A 21401-nucleotide genomic window follows, 5' to 3' on the forward strand; every position below is an offset into this window, starting at 1 on the left:
ACAATGTTGAATATTTTCAAATTGCTGAAATGTTGTTAATCAACGTTCGAAACCAATTCATTTGTAGATTTCAGCTTGTTTAGTTCTTCTTTAAAAATCAAAAATGCAATTCATAAAACTTTTAATTTTTTTGTTTAGCAATCCTAATACTATTATCTTCATCGGGATCGAAAATAAGATCATAACATTTTATGGCGGGAAAACTTTGCGTGGTCGAGATGAGTGAATACGAGAAACTTAGGAATAAGAATTTACAGGACAACAAACGTATTTTAGCAGAACTTGGATTAGCTAATATTGTAAGAAATTATGTCACATTTTGTTTTAAGATTTTTATAATATAGATCACCCAAGCCATTCTAAATTTTATTAATAACTTAGCTAGCTTAGTTATAATTATTCAGGTATGTCATCACTGCATGTTCATATTTTAATGCAAATCCCGTTTATAAGCTGGTTATATTCTCGTACAATTTCTGAATATCACAAAGATGTACACTGGATAATGTTAAAAAGTATCTGATATTGTTTTTAACATCATACGTTGAAGTTTTTGCAGCCCCTGAAATGAAACTAACAGGTGAAAATGCTTGCATGGGGATAAAGATACAGGGTTGATGTCTTTCAGTTGTGAAGACATTTAAGATAGGAGGAATGTAGTGGCGTGCCAACTGGTTCAATTGCCTGTGGCCAGATAGCTCTGTTTGTACAGCTTCTGACTAGAGATTCAGGGGCTCCCGGGTTTTAATCCCCATATGGTTCATTAATTATTATTAATTAGTCTCTTACCGGTTTGTAAAACTGAAGAGGACTATAGCTTTCTTCTCTGTCCATCTGCCCCTATCTGACATTCTCAATCTGTCCCATTGGTTTTCCAGACTGTTTTCTGTTATGCTTGCGAGGATTATTTGAAACTTGCAGTGTAGTTTCAGAGTGACAAACTTCAGATCAAGTTTGAAGTTCATAACGATTGATGGGAAAGATTTAAAGAAATTAATTTTTATATTTTACCTTTTTTAGCTCACCGGAGCTGAAAGCTCAAGTGAGCTTTTCTGATCGCCTGTTGTCTGTCTGTAAACTTGTATTACATTTTTGACTTCTTCTCCAGAACCATTGGGCCAATTTCAACCAAACTTGGCCAAAAGCATCCTTAGGTGAAGGGCTTTCAAGTTTGTTCAAATGAAGGGCCATGTCCCTTTCAAAGGGGAGATAATCACAAAAACGCAAAAATATGGTGGGGTCATTTAAAAATCTTTTCAAGAACCACTGGTCCAGGAAAGTTGAAATTTGCCTAAAAGCTTCCTGACATAGTGCAGATTCAAGTTTGTTAAAATCATGGTCCCTGGGGGTTGGATGGGGCCACAATAGGGGATCAAAATTTTACATACAAATATATAGGAAAAATCTTCTCAAGAACCACTGAGCCACAAAACCTGAGATTTACATGAAAGCCTCCTGACATAGTTCATATTCAAATTTGTTAAAATCATGACCCCCGGGGGTTGGATGGGGCCACAATAGGGATCAAAGTTTTACATGCAAATATATACGAAAAATCTTTAAATATGAGCCAAGGTGACTCAGGTGAGAGATGTGGCCCATTGGCCTCTTATTTTTTCTAGCCTTGACATTCATATTGGCTTTAGTTTCAAGACACTGAAAACATTTCCAGTTGTCTGACTTGGTTTTCCCTGGGTATCAAGTTATCAACTAATCTGATACTCCTCCGTCTTTTCAATATGGAGTCCACTCTGACTAGACTGCCCCACACATGTCACAATATAAAAGCGGGGTAAAGAGTTGGAGGAATCTTGGATTAGTTATCAACTTCATGGTTGTTGATTCATTTCAATATCCATGATGATGATGTTACCAGAAGCCTTCTCCCTTTTTAAATGTATTAATGTACCCTGAAGCGTACTACCAGTGATTTAGATTGGCGTCTGCCATCGGCAAATGGCCGATAAATATTGAAATGGCCGACTAAAACAGTGTGCGAAATTAACCATGGACCGATAGACAATGTCTATAGAAAATCGAGTCGGTCTATAATTCTGAGTAAAAAACTGGTTCCCCACCACTTATTAATTATATCATGTCACTGGGTCTTACAACAAGAACTCTTGGTGCAGGTTTCAATTAATTTTTATTTGTATCCAACATATCCGATACTGCAATCATAAATTTGACGATGACCTAAAATGAAAATGAAACATTCACACATACATCTCTCACATACGATAATTTGAGCAACAAATTATTATTAAATAGATTAAAACGATTTAAATGAATTTAGTTCTTACCAGTTATATATCTTTATATCCCGTAAGGAATATATCCGTATAGGGTATCTCTGTGTGAGACTTGAACTGATGTACTGCGTTAAAGTCTTGTTAATCTCTAAATTAATCCGTGCTCATCCTTTTATACAAGCTCACACACATGCGCACACTACTACCACTCCCTAAAAAACTTGTTCTGCAACTTCTAATAAAATACTCACTCGCTCTACAAATACCTAACTCGGCAAAACCCTATTCACAAAACAATCACGTGACACCACGTACACAAGAACACAACACGAATACGATGACAATGCATGAATGAATTAGTAAACAGGTGAATGAATGAATGAAAGTGTATTGAACAATCTGAAATGAATAAAATGCATATAACATTTGCTAATTAAAATACGCAATTGTCACCCTGTGACATATGAAAAGCAATCGGTGCATGCCCTGGAATCAAACGGAAAGTGGTCAGTACAAGTTCCAGCAAGGCTAAAGTCGCAGAAAATAATGAGAAAATGAAACATAGTAGAAGTGACTTAGATGAAGGTATCACACCGGTAATTATTTTCACTATATATTACTATAGAAGGAAAAAATCATTAAAAATCAGTTTACAAAATTGATGCTGCAGTCAGACACGTTCTATGTTACCTATCTCGTCTGCTGACACCAGAAAAACAACACCCTACGCGGCATTTTCGAAAATAAATTACCCGCAAACAAGACTACCCTCAAATCCACGTGTTTTTCACATGAGTGTAAACAGCTGGAGTGCAACTCAGGAAGTAGCCTCAGCTATCAACAGCAAATAGTTCCTTTGTATACACTTGGTTATTTCTACAAATTACACAAAATGTCCTAATCAGGGGTACAAAAATTAAGAGAAAAGAAAAAGAGGAAATGAGAAAAATCGCGCAAGGGAAAAAAAAAATTCTTTAAATATATGGAACTACAATTGACTAAGTTCATTTTGATTGGACAATTACCAGTTTGATACCTGAAGAATCAGACAGTGAAACTGAGCTGGAACAAAATAAAAAAGAAAATGAAATTCTAATTGAAAAGCTTGTGCATGAAATTGAAAAAGAATGTAATTAAACTATGAACAAATTACAAAATTGAATTTGTGTCTATTATTTATTTTTTAATAACAACACAGGTTGACCCTCTCTATTGGGTACCTGTAAAGTGCGTAACGAAACGAAACCCACCGAAACGAAACAGATTGTATAACCGAACTCTTTTAATTATAATAATTCAAAACGGTATCTTAGGCCCCTGTGAAAGTTACCACATATAAATAAAATTCGCCTCCCCTTTGATGTAGGATTTCAGCTTGACTGATACAAAGTTTTAAAAGTTGGATGGGGGGGGGGGGCAGCACAAAGTACATATCGGAAGTTGATTAAATACCATGTGCAATTAGTTTCGGATCCATAAATTTCAGAACGGAGGGTTACAATTTCAGAGGTCTGGGGAAACACACTAAACGAGGGGTGGGGTCGCCGGCGTTGGATCCGCCTTTGGGTATAGATACATTATTTGAAGAAGCTAATGTCTGAGAAAGTTGAAAGCGGGAAGAACTCTTGACCCCTTATTTTATCTCTAACTGCTGAGGTGCGAGTACTTTCAATAACGGAAAAACATTAAATAGTATACCATATTATATGAATGCAATTCGGTAAGATCAATATACATAATACATAAAATCGACAGAATGAAAAACAATCAAACAATAACAACACATTGCAACACAGGAACGACCGAAAAAAATTCCGAAACAGTTGACTGCAGTCATGATAATTAAACTGAAGAATTGAAAAATAAAAAGTCAGTTTAATTTTAAAGTTTTGAGTTTATTTTGCAGCATTGCTTCATATGTATTTAGGGCCTAAAGTTTTCATGGAGTTATGCCAAAATGGCCAATAATTTTTGTATCATTTAGGCCCTCTGTCCTATCAAATTGCATTCCAATCTGAATCACTGACTACTACACCACTTTCACGGAATGGTACAAAACGATTCTTGCACGGAATGGTGAACTGTTTGCACGAAACGCTGACCATTTAGTAGGCGTGGCTTGCACGCTTTGTGAATGGTCTGCATGAAACGGTAGGCGTGGCCTGCATGCTGTGATTTTTTTGGTAATATTTGGTTCAAATAGTTTCAATATAATTGCAATATTCTAGATATTCAAAAAGGGTTGAGAAAGAAATGATAATGATTCATTTTAAAATGATTGCTCATGTACGACGTGGCAGTGATTTTTCTACATTTTTTACAAGGGTCCTGTGGCTTTCGAATTGGGAAAAATTGTCAACATTACAGTGAAACTGGGAAAAATCAATTTTATCATTAATAAGTTTTAAAAATCATATCAAACATTATATTATCTTTATTTTACGCATCAAATTTTCTTTAACCTTCTAAAATGTGTCAACTATTTTATCCAAATCATCATTCCCATAATCTTTGTTAAACCTTATGTATATAATTCACATCGAATGTATATTTTTTTCAAATACGTTTTACTTTCTTAATTTTATTATTGGGAAAAATACAAGCTAAATTGGGAAAAAATTTTGCAATTTTTAGGAGGGGAAAGGGCCGAAATTCGGGCCCAAAATGGGCCTTAAAAAATCACTGCGCGGTAAATTTCATTTTTGCTTATTATATCAATGGCTTATGAACATGTTGGAATGAAAACAAATGATTTTTTTTCTTTTTTTTGGAAAGAAAGAAAAATATGCAAAAATCATATCACAGAATATTGATTAATAAAATTTTATTGATTCATTGCTCTATTAAATTCATTGAAACTGGATATGAAATGGTCATGCCTGTTTCTCTATTTTTGTACATTCATTCTGAGTGTCGTTAGAATACATTTGCAATTTGTATATTCCAGTCCTCTTCCCAAAGACATGTTGAATAAACCTATACATTTTATATACATGTGTACATGTATGAAAACAGATAAAATGATTTTAAGAAACTTCTCGTCGGGAAAGATTGAAATGTTTTTGGGCGGGGAGAGGGTTGTGAACGGTCTGCACGAAACCTAGGCATGACCATCACGCTTTGATTTTTTTTTCGGCATAATTTTTTTATCATGGGGTTAGTTGAAACAAGGAATAGTTTAATGACTTATGAACACATTGGAATAAAAGGAAATGAATATTTTTTAACTTCGGAATTAAAGGAAAAATACGCATAAATTGTATCGTCATTGAATATTTATTATTTAACTTTATTTATTCATTGCTCTATTAAATTCATTGAAAAAGTCGCGTCTGTATCGCTATTTTTGTACATTCAATCCGAGTGCTGTTTAAACATGTGTGGAATTTGTATATTCCAGGCCTCTTCTTAAAGACAGATCTTTAATAAACCTATACATTTTTACATACATGTATGACAACAGATAAAATAATTTTAAAAATTCTCGTAAGACTGGAACATATTCTTGGGCGGGAGGGGGGTGCATCTAGACATAGAATTAGCCAGTCGATAAGAACATGTCATCTTGGATAAGAAAGGAAGATACAAAACCAAAAGAAACAATCAAAATATGATTGAAATAAATTGTACAAATGAAGATGAAATAAATAATGCGATATGTGAGCGGATCTAACATCCAATTTTAATTAGATTGTTGCATTTGCCTCAATTCAGGGCTTGAACCTAACTTTTTATGTCACCAGTCCAGTCGGACTGATGGGGTATAATTTTAACCAGTCCGCAGAAAAATTTACCAGCCCAACAGAGTTTTCCAGAAATATAATTAAACATATTTCGTTAATGTTATTAAAATGAAATTTGACTAAATATGCCTCTGAGTCGGACAATATTGTAACACTTAAATGTGGGATTTATATTTACGAATCAGATTCCTCTGATATCTACAGATCGAAGCATGCCAAATGTGTGTATAAGATTTCATAAGTATATTTTCCAAAATGATGCTTTAGAAATTTAACCATTCCCATTGGACTGACTAAAATAAATGTCAGTCAGTCCGCCAGACTTTTAACCAGTCACAGACTGACAGGCATATGTTAATTTCGAGCCCTGCATTTTAAACCTATGGAAAACTGCATTCAGTTTTTAGAGACAAAAGATATAAACACCTCTTTTGTCATATTTCAATTGCCCCCACCGATTTTCACACCTTCTGTACGAATGTTAATTTCAAATACCCGGATTAGCTGACCTCTATTATGCAGACAGTTCCAATAAACGATTTTGATGAAAATATTTTTTACTTAAAAAGAGAAACTTGATCATACAAATGTAACAAGACAAATAAATTATTCCTATATACAAAAAAATTAAAAAAATAATAAAGAGGGCAGATATATTACATGTCTCTGCACTTGCTAGAAACTATCAAGAGTGAGAAAGTGGTATTGGATTTTCTTATAGACATTTTGAAATAATTGGTCAAATTCCCTACAATGTTTACCTGTCCTACATCCCATGCCGAAATGACTTGCGCAGTCTGTGCGTTTCTAAGGGCGTGGTTTGAACGATCTGCACATTTCTATGGGCGTGGCTTGATCATGCAAGGAACGATTCTTGCACGGATTGCTGAACTGACTGCGTGAAACGCTGAATGGTCTGCACGGAACACTGAAAGGTTTGCACGGAACAAAACGCTTTGGAGGTGTAGTAGCACGCTGAACGGTCTGTAGTTGATTCGTTTATTATAGGTTTGTGTTTGGGCGACAATCGATTATTAAAAAAAAAATAGAATTGATAAATGGAATCAACGAGACAAAAACGATTGACAATCGATTGTCAGCGACAGTCGTTTCATCGCTACAAAGAACCGCCCCATTTAGTCGCCTCTTACGTACGACAAACAAGGGGTACTGAGAACTTGTTCTAGCCTGGATCCCCACAGGTTCTTTAGATTGAAATTGTGATATTGGTTGAAAATATCTATTAATGCCATGGAATTTGGATTGGTGCAATAACATGTATCAACTTTTTCAGGTGGGCACATTCTTTGAAGGTCAGAGATAAAACACTCGCCATTTTCACTGAACCCTCAATGGCGGAAGGAGATGGAACTTTCGGAAAATTATTTATTTTTTGATGAAAAATTTAGGGTTGGGGCATATAAAGGGTTGGTCAGGTAATTTTTTTTCCCCCTCAGTAATAGCAAAAGGAACACATGCATATATATGAAGCATGTTAATCATGATTATTTTTCTGTAGTCTGTGAGCAAAGTATGATCCTTCAGCAGTTCTAAATTTATGCATTCATGAAATCGTGGGTATTTGAAGTAAGCCTTCAAACAGTCGACAGGGATTTTTTTTAGGGTCTGTAGGGGGCCGAAATAAGGCCCCATTCCCAATGCTAAAAAGCAGGTATTTTTCCCAATTTTTGCTTTGAAATATTCCCAAACAATGAAAACAAATCAAGCAGGGTAGCCAAATCGTTCAGAAATCTTCTTCACAGGCCCACAGATTACAATTTTTGCTTCAAAATTCTTATGTAAACCTAATGTTTTGGCCTCTTCTTATTTGAATGAGGTAAGCTTTGACCAAATTAAAAGTCAGAAGGAGCCCAATTATATCTTAAAACACTCTGAACTGGGTTTTCCCCCATTTCTTTGTATGAAACGTTTTCCTCAATTTCAAGCAAATGTCGCTATTTTTCCCAATTGGAAAGGCCCTGGCCCTTGAAATCAAGACCTTAAGAAAAACCTGGTCGATAGAAAGTAGTATTACAGCAGAGTTTAGAACTTGCTGTAACATTTAGGATTTATGCTGCATGTTTATAAATTGAATTAAAAATTCTATAGTTCTAAACTTCTAGCTGAGACTATTTCATCCCTGATAATAACAACATCTATATGAACAATAAAACATTAAAATAATTTTATACTGGTAAACATGGTGAAGTGGTACCAATGATTCAGGTCACAGTTCAAGATCGAACAACATCGAATGCATATATTGTCTCAAATATTAAGTCTGTAAATCAACAGGGGTGCCGGTAGGGGACAGGTATTGCTCTTGCAATATTCTCAGAATGCTTGCATTTTATCCCTTCCTGTTACAGCATGTAGATCATTAATGCAATTTTGCAGACAATATGCAGGAAACTTCTGTACTCAGAAACTAACAGACATTTTCATCTGTTCAAGCAAACTAGAGTTTGAATTTGATTACCTGACCTTCCATTTGATTTACAATTCTTGAAGTTGATTCTGCGTTAATTTGAATTTTAAGTATTTCATTCCCGTTGTGTAATATTTTTTGTGCTTCAAAATTTAAGCCCTGAAAGATGCAGCATATATATGTAACATTTATAATTCTATGATTTTAAATTTTGCAATTTTTGCTATCATAACATTTTACTATAACCATTATTTTGTAGGCAATTGCTATGAATGATCATTTCTTGCATGATCGGCTCAGTGTGTGTTCAGCGGGGACGTTTACATTATTAACTTAAAAATTAAACAAGAACACGCACCAAGTAAAATAACTTTTACTTTTAAAATTCGATCTAAAATAAATTTAACCTTCGCCAAGGTTGTTTGAACAAAGATTTACTCATATACATATCGTATTCATAGAACCAACTTACCGTTAATACTACACAAGCTAAACCCAAGTCTCCCGAGTTGTATAGCGAATACCCTAATCACTGGGAGACTATGACTGAAGAAAGTTTCTCCATGCTATGATATATTTGGATTAGTAGAATAATGGACATCGTCATATGATTATGATAGCTCTCGAGAGACTCAATAATTCTCATTTACGAAATAGCAGCTTTATGTTTATGCACCTTCTATTTGTAAATAACTCGTGCTAATCAAAGAAAATGAGGCCAAATTTTTAAAAAATGTAAAGAAAACGATAAAAGGGGAAATTCTGAGGGAGAAAAATGTTTAGGTGGGGAAATTTTGACACACTAAAAAAGTGACAGACTACCGACGGCGTCCATTGCTAATGTTAGGCTTATTAGTGGGTTGGGATACTCCTGATTAAATCAGGAGATTGAACACTTCTAGATCGCAGTACTGTAGGGATTTTTTTTTTCATTTGCCTACAAAGTTTGGACAGTCACTCAAGAAAACTGTTACTATGTGTTTCAATACCTTGACATTTTTATTTCCCTAATATATTTCTTAATGTTGGAATGAACTAATTTTGAAGAACACTACCTAAAAGATGGGTGCAAGTAAATTATTACTTAACCTGATATATTTAAGTGTGAATACAACTAGGGCTGAAACGATACGCCCCTTCACAATACGATACATATTGCAATACTTATGTCACGATTCAATACTTTCAATACAATACAATTTACAGAAGAAACCAATAATAACATTGAAGAAAAGTTTAATTACCAAGATTTACATTCATAATTTTAAAAGCAAAATGTTTCCAAATTGCCAAATGGTAAGATGCATGTTGGCTCTGTAGTTTAAAAAGATAAAGTTTATTATTATTTTCATAAAACTCAGGTAAACAACAGTCTGAATGTTATTTGACGCTATTTCGTCCCTCATGCAGGTAACAAAATCATTACAGGCCGAACCTGATGTATTTTACTGAACCAGTTTGTAATAAATGTATTGCACCAAAAATCGAGGCAATGAATTGAACATTGAATCGAAGGTTTATATTGAACAGTATCGATATTTCGGTGAATCGTTTCAGCCCTAAATACAACTGTCACCATCTTAGTATCTATCTATAGTATGTACATTGTAGTTTCCAAAATCATCAAAAGTCACATTTAAAAAGGATAAGCTACCTGCAAAAAATGAAAGTCAGTCTTCAAGGCGAAAGCCAACACAGAAAAGGAAACTAGAGATTAAAGATGAAGAGCTCGGATCAATCCGCAAAAGAAGACGAAGATCAGCAAGGATTCAAGGCAAAGTAAGAGACAAACATCAAACAGAACATGTTATTGATCTATCAAAGATTGACATTTATAACTGGAATTGTGAAGGAAAGGTGAATGTTTGATTTAATTTGAAAATGATAATTATACCCAACGCAATGAAGTTGTGGAGGGTATAATGGTTTTGACCCATCCGTCAGTCCCTTTCTTGTCGGCGCAACTCCTCTGAGACCACTGAACAGAATTTCGTGAAACCTTGTAGTTTATAAGGACATGCTGTGTAGATGTGCATATTTGCAGGAAATTCTGATTAAATTATTTTTCGTAGAGTTATGCCTCTTTTGAACTTGGAATTTCGAGCCCCTCTGTCCTGTTCTTGCAGTAATGCATAGCATCACCATTTATGCATTACCATTCCTTATGTGAGGCATTGTCAAGCAATGTTGGAGCGTGGGGTATGCTCACTTCTGCTTTCTTTCATTTTTAGGGAGTTCCATTAAACATATACTGTACATTAGTGTAACATTTCTTAATTTATACAAAATGCAGCTTTGCGTTTTTAATCGTCTGATATCTAAACATGTTCTATTTTTAGGAAGCGGAAGTTGTGGAGTTGGAGGATGAATTTTCTGGTGATGAAGATGAAGTTAAACCACCACTCAAAATTTTCAGACCAAAAACATACGGAGTCATTGAGGGTGGGATCATCATTTCATACAAGGATATGTACTCTCTGCATATGAAGTTTGCATTTGATTTGAGTTGAAACTAATGTATCTTTTCTTGTAGGGGTAGAGATTGGTACATCATGGATGATGCGCATAGATTGCTCTAAGGATGGCATTCACAGGTATACAGATTGTTTTTCTTATATATTGGCACTCTTTGTTCAGATGGCATATCCTAAGCTTTTAAACTGCTGTGCATAAGTTTATAAATTGCTATGCATGAATATAGCAATGATAACTCTTTATATGATTTGAAGTTTTTGTACATCTTGTTTGAATTTATATTGGAACTGAATAGACCCACAGTTGCTGGTATTCATGGAGGTCCTGAGGGAGCCTATTCTATTGCTTTGTCTGGCGGTTATGATGACAACATTGATCTGGGGGAAGGATTTACTTACACTGGAGAAGGTCTGGTTTTAAAGTTATTTTTCATGACATTCATGTAACAGATTTTTCTTATAACTAAGTATCAAGTTCTTGACATTTTGTCCATGATGTTCGATCAAGTGTGAAATTTTGCTGTGATGATGTTGCAGTCGTTTTGTAAACAGAACAATGTAGTGAATGTTTCTAATGCTGTGCTTACTATGTATATTTGTATTCTCTTCTGATAACTTGTTTCCTGTCTCCGGGATTTGAAATGAACTCTTTCAAGCACTAAACTGTACAGACTAGTGACTATTGATGTTCACAAGTCTGCAAAGCATTTCACTAGTCCATCCACTATAATATATAAATTGATAGCATAGATTCATTTTTATTCGATGATATTTAGAATGCAATTCAGTTGCAAACAATTCGGTTTTTGACACAGTACCGTTTATACTCGCCTATAAGTCGGATTTTTGGGAGTAAATTTTTGGTCCAAAACTCTATGTCCGACTTATAGGCGCGTCCTAAGAAGATTGGTATTTTTCTGGGTGACGTAATGTAGTGTTTTTTAAACAACTCCGACGATTATCATGGACTACCACACAAATGATTATTGTTCACAAATATCTAGACATATTGTATTGCTCAAAGAGCTAATCATATGGCCATATGTCTGGCGTGCGGTGTGTGTCAACTTTTTGGAAAAAGAGCTATATCTCAAGAACCCCTTGGCCAATTTTTGTCAAATTTGTCACAGGGTATCCTTGGCCCAAGGGCTTTCATTTATATGAAAACTAGGGTTGTGACCCTTCAACAAGGGGAGATAATTAGGAAAATGCAAACAAAAGTAGTGGTTGCTAAAAAAAATCTTCTCAAGAACCACTTGGCAAATTATCACCAAACTTATGCATAAGGATGAGGATAGGTTGTAGATAAAAATTTGTTCAAGGCATCATCCTGGGGCAAAGGGTGTGGTCTCAAGGTCACTTCAAAGTTGACCTTAAATTTTGTTTTGTTAAAACTTTGATATTTTGCTTAGTATAAGGACTAGGATCATCAAATTTTGTCAGTTGATGCATCTTAGGACCTTATATCACGTTGTCTCAAAAGTAGGTCATGGTGACCTACTTTTTTGAATTTTGCAGGTAATTATTATTAAATAGGTTTTGATGCAGATCTTGGACACTTTTGAGTCTATGATCATCAAAAGTTGTCAGTTGATGGATCATGGGACCTTGAACTGCGTCATGTGAAAAGTATGTCACCATGTCCTACTTTCTGAATTTTATGGCTAATCATTTATGAATACAATTTAGGTTGTTATTTCAGATACCGAAAATATAAAACACGGTGGAAAATATAAATATCAGCAATATTTGTCATTCTCCCCTAGCTTACTCAGCTCAGTAGGTTAGCACGTCGACTGCTCAGATACCAAGAGGTTTAGAATCATCAAACCTTGTAAGTTGATGCGTCTAGAGGCCTCAAAACATATTTATAAAAAAAGAAGGCCACGGTGACCTACTTTTTGAATTTTGCAGGCATTCAAATTTCACATTTTCAATTTTAGATGCATATTTTGGACACTATGAAAGCTAGGATCATCAAACTGTGTCAGTTGATGCATCTTGAGTCTTCATAGTTTGTTGACCAAAAAGTAGGTCACCGTGACCTACTTTTGGAATTTGACGGCTATATTTGAATATTTCAGATACTATTTGACTTACAATTATCAAACTTTGTCAGTTGATGCATGTTGAGTCTTCATAGTGTGTTGACTAAAAAGTAGGTCACCGTGACCTATTTTGGATTTTGATGGCTATATTTGAATATTTCAGATACTATTTGACTTCAATTATCAAACTTTGTCAGTTGATGCATCTTGAGTCTTTGGAGTGTGTCGACCAAAAAGTAGGTCACTGTGGCCTTCTTTTGGAATTTGACGGCTATATTTGAATACTATTTGACTTGTCAGTTGATGCATCTTGAGTCTTCATTGTGTCGACCAAAAGTGGGTCACCGTGACCTACTTTTGGACAGTTAATTGTTGAATCTTGGTTAGTGAGAATTTTTACCTGTTCTACAATGTATCAGAAGAGCGATTCTAGGCCCATGGGCCTCTTGTCTCTACACGAAATGGAATTTCTTTTCTTAAAATGGTTGCGTGTTGACAGGTCATTCCAATGTTCAGAGCATGGTCTTCTATTTCAACATTTTTCATGAATTATCGAAATTAATGTAATGCAGCACAAGGATAGTCTGAGTGGACCTTCAAAATAATTTCATGTGATGTTTGTGCATATGCATTGGCATCTTGTCTTGCATATCAGTTGTAAACCGAGCATTCAGCACATACACAGTTTGAAAAAAACCCCATTTTGAATATTTGTGGAATAGTGTTATTTTTTATTAGACATTTTAGTCCCAAATGTTTTGTTATATCAAATTCTACATACTTTACAAAAAGTCAACAAATCAAGGTGTTAATTTCATAGTATAATTAGAATGCAATTTCATTATTCATTTTGATTGTTTAATACAACAGTTGTCTGGTATTGTCTAATTGGAGGTTCCTCTCTATTTCCTGTTTATTTCAGTAACTGACACTGATCTTTATACCTATACAAAGTTGGGTCTTTAATCAGAATATTATTTAATCCTATGAATTACCGAAATAAGCTAAAATGATTGTTAATCCCATAAAGTCTATTTCTGTCTATGCATCAGAAATGGTATTAGGACTAATGCAGTTCAACTTTAAGAGATCAGTCCTTATTTGGTTATGAAAACACTGGAAGGCAAGATGTGGATCTTATTACATGTATATTTCTGAGTTAGGTAATTTTCAAACAATGTATATATAATGATTAAATATATGTTACCAAAAAATTATAGTCAAAATTAAAAGTTTAAATTGTAATCAAATAATGTTAAAGGGAAAATCATAATATTGGTACTGGTACTATTGACAATAAGATCTATCAATTTGCTTCCTCGGAAATAAAAAAGTTTTGTACTGAAATATACCGTTACATGCATTCCTCTGACAGGAAAGCTTGCAGAATTCATTTAATGCATGCTTGAAACTAAATCACTAATCAGAGTAAACCTTAAGATGAAGAGTTGGGGTTTGTCACAACACAGTGATTTGTTTAATGTTGAGAAGGTCTCCATGTTGCTTGTCGGAAAATATTTTGACTAAGCAAAGAAATTGAAATAGACACCATACTGCTTCATGTTTGTCTGATATTTTTGGTAACAGATTTTGTAAGGAGTAAAACTTAATTAACTTGTGATTCAATTCTGTATGTTTGGTAATTCTGTCTTGCAGGGGGAAGAGACTTGAAGGGAACAAAGACTAACCCAAAGGTAATTTACTTTTAAAGTGCATCTGCATAATAGATTTTATCGTATGTTTGGTATCGAGTATTTAGAAATATGTATTGATATTCCATTACGGAGATTTTGCATACATCAGTAAGATTGATAGAATAGAATTTTGTGAAATCTGTGTTTAATCAGGGTTCTCTTGAACTCGAGAATCCCTGGATGCGGCCAAATTATATAGGAAGCGAAAAAGTTCAGACTACAGCAAACTTCATGTAAAAAGAATTATCTTAGTATTTGAATGATTTTGTCACTGATAATTGACCATGCAGAAATCATGAAGCCACTGCCAGGTGCACATTTTAGTTTTGATAAGATTCCTTTGCTGTTTATTAGTTGTTTTTTTTCAACAGTTATTCATGTCATTCAATTTTACTGTCTACCAATGACTACAGTATAGCTGATTATTTTCAGCTCGTCGTTCAGGATTTGAAAATATGAGTAACGCAATACACTAATTTTTTGAATGACAGTGTCCATTACTATTATGTTTTAAGTATTTGATTTGTATCAATTTGATTTTGAACGTTAAAACAGTAGTGTATCATTGCTGCTTTAAACAATAGTAAATATATATCCCAAGGCCACACTTTTGATGGTATGACTATAACCAGAAAATTTCTTGGGCCCACCACCACCCCCCACCCCCCCACCCCCCTTCCCAAGAAAAAGAGAAAATTTCAGTATATCCCATCCTCACAAGTCAAGGTTTTGTGATTATGTATCCTCCACACAAACCCTTGACGAATGTAGCTATTTAAATTTTGGGCTAAGGAGTCCACATTTCATTGGGTCCAAGTCGTACACTGGAGCCAATCAAAATACAGTTCTCATTCTAAACATGTGGTAGATGTAAACAATGTTGGCTGTGAACAAAAGATGGCAAGTTCTTCAATTTTTATCAACTTTTTGTTGCATATGCAATGATATCAACTTAAACAAATACAGCCGTTTTCTCTCTCTTTAGACGATGCAGATCAGCCATCTGTGCGCTCAGTGCGAAATTCGTTTTGAAAAGAGCCATTTCATTGGACAGTTTATTTTTAGCATATTGCTCATTGCAAAGCTTGTTCCCGGAATTTGAATTGCTACATTCATGAAGAGTTTGTGTGGAGGGTACGGTAATCACAAAACCTTGACTTGTGAGGATGAGTACATCCTAAAAGTAATAATTTCATGATTTGAATATAAATACATTCTAAAAATTAAAGTATATGTTATAATTTTAGATAGGGCAAGTTCATTGTGAGTGGTTTCATTGAACCAAATAAAGGTGGCAGTTGAAAACAGCAACGCTGAATACGAGAAAAGTGTTTATGATAAGGAAGTGTAGAATATTTATCTACTGAAACAGGTTTGCCAATGTACAAGAATTGCTAACGAGAGGGTGTTTTAGCTATTAACATGTAATTTTCTTCTTGCTAGAATTTAAGAACAGCCCCACAGTCGAAAGACCAAACCCTTACCAGAGGTAACTTGGCTCTTAGTAAGAATGTTGAAACCAAGCTTCCAGTGAGGGTGATTCGAGGTTACAAGCTGGACAGTGCCTTTGCTCCAGAGGAGGGTTACAGATATGATGGTAGGTGTAAGACAAATTTTTGGATACATGTGATTATCCATGAGAGTCTCATGGTTGCATTGTTGTCTTGAACTAAATTTTACTCTTAAGACAGTGGCTGTTCATAGAAAACACAGGCTTTATGTTTCAAACATGATTAAATAAATTGCCATAAAAGGTGGTGTAAATAAAGTTTAGTTTAGGAGGAATATTTTATTGATATTAAGATGAATTTATAGTGATAAAGAGTAAAAGGTATCCTTTATCATATGCAACATTTTTAGCTCACCTGAGCTGAAAGCTCAAGTGAGCTTTTCTGATCACCCGTATTCCGTCGTCTGTCCGTCCGTCTGTAAACTTTTCACATTTTCAACTTCTTCTCAACAACCACTGGGCCAATTTCAACCAAAGTTGGCACAAAACATCCTTAGGTAAAGGGAATTCTAAATTGTTAAAATAAAGGGCCAGGCCACCTTCCAAGGGGAGATAATCAAAAAAAGGTAAAAATAGGGTAGGGTCATTAAAAAATCTTCTTCTCAAGAACCACAGGGCCAGAAAAGCTGAGATTTATATGAAAGCTTCCTTATATAATGCAGATTCTAAATTGTTAAAATCATGGCCCCCGGGGGTCGGATGGGGCCACAATAGGGGATCAAAGTTTTACATACAAATATATAGGAAAAATCTTTAAAAATCTTCTTCCCAAGAACCACTAAGCCAGAAAAGCTGAGATTTATATGAAAGCTTCCTGATATAGTACAGATTCTAAATTGTTAAAATCATAGCCCCCGGGGATTGGATGGGGCCACAATAGGGGGTCAAAGTTTTTTTTTGTTGTTTGGTTTTTTTTTCGGTTTTTTTTTTTGTTTTTGATATAGTGCAGATTCAAGTTTGTTAAGATCATGGCCCCCGGGGGTCGGATGGGGCCACAATAGGGGATCAAAGTTTTACATACAAATATATAGGAAAAATCTTTAAAAATCTTCTTCCCAGAACCATTAAGCCAGAAAAGCTGAGATTTATATGAAAACTTTCTGATATAGTGCAGATTCAGGTTTGTTAAAATCATGCCCCCCTGGGGTAGGATGGGGCCACAATAGGGGATCAAAGTTTTACATACAAATATATAGGGAAAATCTTTAAAAATCTTCTTCTCAAGAACCATTGGGCCAAAGAAGTTCACATTTACATGAAAACTTTCTGACATAGTGTAGATTCAAGTTTGCAAAAACCATGGCCTCCAGGGGAAGGTTTGGGGCCATAATAGGGACTACGGTTTTACATGCAAATAGATATGGAAAATCTTCTGATATGGACCAAGGTGACTCAGGTGAGCGATGTGGCCCATGGGCCTCTTGTTTGGTGTGTTGCAAGTAAGATACTAATTTCACACATGAATTAGTAATTTAGAAAATTGTAAATTAAACAAATTTCCTTTTCTTGTCTGCATAGGACTGTATACTGTTGAAAAATGTTGGTTCACCACTGGTGTGTCTGGATTTGGAGTGTGGAAATTTGCATTAAAGCGTTGTCCAAATCAGGCACCTCCACCATGGACAGTTACTGAGGTATTCAAATAAATTTTACTTTAGAGCTTTGCTTGTGCATACTGTATGCAGTCTTATTTTTGCTGCAATTTAAGAACGTTTTGAGGAGAGTGTTACTTTAAAACTGGAATTGGATTGTCTTTCTGTCCATCATTTGGTTGATTCTGGGCCTCAAGTGTTTTTATATGCCTATCTAAGATGGGATGTTTTTATATGCCTATCTTAGTTGGGATGTATTATGGTATGGTGTTCATGTCCATCTTTCTGTCCTGCTTTGTGTCTGACTCTTAACTTAAATACTTTGAGACTTAGAATCCTCCAACTTTGTCAGCTGATGATACATCTTGGGTAGAGGGTGGGTCACACTTTCAAGTTAGATCACTGTCACTTTTGATTAAGACAATATTGCCAAATAGGGCAAAATCCTGTCCGACTCATAACTGTAGAATTATTTGGTCTAGAATCATCAAACTTTGTCAGTTGATGCATCTTTAGTAGATGGTGTATCACACTCTAAATCAAGGTCACTGACCTATAATTAAGATGATATGACCATATAAGGCATAACCCTTTTTGGGGGCTTTTGTTAATTTGAGTCCTGGAATCACCAATTTTAGTCAGCAGGGTTTGAAATTAACAGTCACCCACTCACCATTTGAGACTAAATTTCTGAGTGGGTGAACTAAAATTATGGTTCAAGTTGCCCAGATGGTGATTAGAAAATTTCTGAAATTAACATTTGCTTTTCAATTTTGTCCGATCATTACGTTTTTTTTTTCTTTAGAAAAAGTTAGTGATCTACAAAGTGCTTCATAATTAACTTTTAGAATCACTTCTTTGCCAAGTGTCCTAGTGATTTTGAATAATAATAATATGTGATGATTTATAAATGGGGTCAGTGAACCCAAGAAACAAAAAATACAGATAGAAATGAGTATTAGGCGGAAGCAGATGTGACTTATTCGTATTGTGAGTTAATACTTGATGAGGTTCTTCGGGGAAAAGGCTGGGAAACACGCTCGTCGGGGCATGGGGTGTCGTGTTGTGGTCGGATGGTCTTCCATGATTTCAAACTTCCATTATCTTTTTGTCTTATCATATTCACCGTGAATCTCTGTTCTGTAATGCCATCAAATGTCATAGGGTCCCTATTGTTACCGGTTGCATGTCGTACAAACCAAACAGCATAACAAAACATGAACTTGTCAGACAAAACATGTTCTAGTCAGTGGGCGACTAATTTTGATGTGGGCCTCTATAATTGCAAGGTTCAGTAGCCCATATGGCTACCAAAGTTTTCAAGTTAGTTTCAAACCCTGGTCAATTTGTGCATCCATAGAGGAAGGTAAATTGAAGCTTAAAATCAAAGTCATTTAAGATTCCATTTGTCCATAGGGTGTAATGATCTAAGCCATGGTGTTTCAAAGAGTTAAACTGGACATGCAAAGATCATTTTGATATAGAGAGCCTTATTGCATCTGTCCAGTTAAAGATTAATTAATGAGTATAATGTAAGAAGTCTGTGGAAATGTCACTCCTTTAATGGGGCATTTCTTTGTACAACCCAAAATTGTTAGTAATTATATCATGTGAAAGAAATCTTAATACAGGTATAAAAAAAATAATACATGTTTTGAAATGTAGTTATAGTATGAGCAATTGATGATATATATATTTTAAAAGTCAGTTGTTGTACCAAGGTTAACATGATTTTGTTTTATGCACACTCATCTGTTTTGGATTATGATTAATAAACATTTGATGGACGTAACATGTTGGGTAAAATTTAAAAAATTCTGGCATATTATTCCATAGTTGCACTTTAAATTGTCAAAGATCTTTTAAACCTGAGTAGAGAGAGGTATATGAGTACAACTAGGACTGTTCTAGTTTGCTATTTTCATTTTAAATAGAAATTGTGGAATTATGAATGCAGTGAATATAACCTAACCGTAACAGTTTGATGTGTAGAATGGACATAAATGCTTCAAATTGAAAACTGAAAACAGAATTAGAAAAAGATTCATGAAAATTCCAAGGAGCAAGGTCAAAGCTGTATACAGTATTTTGTATTTCATTTAGTTTTCTTATACACATAATGTGAATGAAAATCATATTTCTGTATTTATATTTGATGCAAGATTTTCTTCAAATATCCATGGATAAACATGTTTTTGCAAAGTCAAGTAATATAACCAAAAATATTGATATGGTAAAAAAAAAATTTTGCAGTTAAACTCGGGTGAAGATTCAACAGATGATGAAAATTCAAGAGGAGTGTCTGATGTACATCAAGTGCAAAAAAAGGCAAAGCTTCAAACAAAGAGCAAAGATTGCGATGAAGTTCTGGCCCCCAAGGGAGATGCATCCAGATCCTCAAGTCTATTAGATACAAAAAGTAGTGAAAACATAAAGGCAAGCAATGGTAGCACTGAAGAGGAGACAGCTAAACACTCGACTGGGAACATAAATGGTAGTTCTCAAAAACCACCAAGGGACAATGGCACAGGCACAGGGGACAAGATTGATCAGTATGGTTCAGAGGAGCTCAAAGGCAAAGCAAAGGTGGAGAATAGTACACCCGAAGAAAATGTTATTGCCAACAAAGAAAATGTAAAGATTGGCACTGACAAATCCAATACTGATCTGAAAACTGTCAAGCATGAAATGAATAAGAATGTTCCCAACTGTGAAAGTGAATCCAAGACCTTGCGAGGAGACTCTGTAGAAGAAGGGGATGACAACCTGACAACAGAAGATGATCCTGAAAGATAAAAGATTTTCAAGTCATGGGCCTATACTGAATGTATTTGGAGAAACACTGATCATGGATATGTGAAGAGCTCTTTGCATGTATTAGTAGCTTAGAACTTATTAGCATGCTTTTTTCCGTTGCTGAAATTCATATGCAAACATATACAAATTTCTATTTTTATACTGATAGCTGCAAATATTGATAAAGCAAATGAATGAAATGTATTCAATGTTGATATGTTTATTTGAACAGATTTTTACCAAAATAAATGTTGATTTTATTCTGAATATATGTATTAGTATATTATCATTTGATAATCAAACGTCAAAAACCCCTTCTTCTTTTTTTTAAAAAACACAACAAAAAATTCACTATAAGTGGATCCTATGACAAATGAAAATGAGTTAACAAAGTCACAACTCGTTTCAAAATGATAAAATAAAAAAAAATGATTTTTTTTTTTTTTTTATATAAAAGTTGAATTTTTATGTTTATTTTTAATTCAAGGGAAACAGAAATTTACTTTATTGTATGCGTAAATTCGTTATATCCGTGTTCGTTATGGACGAATAATATTCATATAGAATATGATTTTAAAGAATTTGCTGGGAAAATCTGTTGAACTTAAACTTTGCTACAGCCTTAAATTTGCTATATCTGTGTTCGCTATATACGAGTTTTACTCCAGTATGGTTCGGAGCTTACAAGGCATTTGCCTGGTTCTCAAATATAGTGTTAAGAAGTAGGGATATCAGCAAGAAATAAATGTTTCTAACAAAATTTCACAAGAGCTGGCATTTTGGTTAGTGATCTCATTAGGATGTTCAACTGAAATGTAATATTTTTGGTGTGCAACAGAAAGTAAATTTTTCTTTGTTTAACAA

At 34.6% G+C, this 21401-nt stretch overlaps 1 protein-coding gene across 1 annotated transcript; it reads left to right on the plus strand.

Moving 5' to 3' along the window:
* Window positions 1-163: 163 nt before the first annotated feature.
* On the plus strand, window positions 164-20804 carry LOC130053967 (uncharacterized). Its single transcript, XM_056161811.1, has 9 exons — window positions 164-299; window positions 10035-10202; window positions 10763-10865; window positions 10957-11017; window positions 11194-11306; window positions 14602-14639; window positions 16083-16236; window positions 17668-17783; window positions 19995-20804. Exons 1-9 carry the CDS (start codon window positions 192-194, stop codon window positions 20535-20537), a joined length of 1404 nt encoding a protein of 467 aa, XP_056017786.1. The 5' UTR covers window positions 164-191; the 3' UTR covers window positions 20538-20804.
* The last annotated feature ends 597 nt before the right edge of the window (window positions 20805-21401 follow it).

The sequence above is a fragment of the Ostrea edulis genome, chromosome 4 (genome assembly GCF_947568905.1).
Source record: "Ostrea edulis chromosome 4, xbOstEdul1.1, whole genome shotgun sequence".
Lineage (NCBI taxonomy): Eukaryota > Metazoa > Mollusca > Bivalvia > Ostreida > Ostreidae > Ostrea > Ostrea edulis.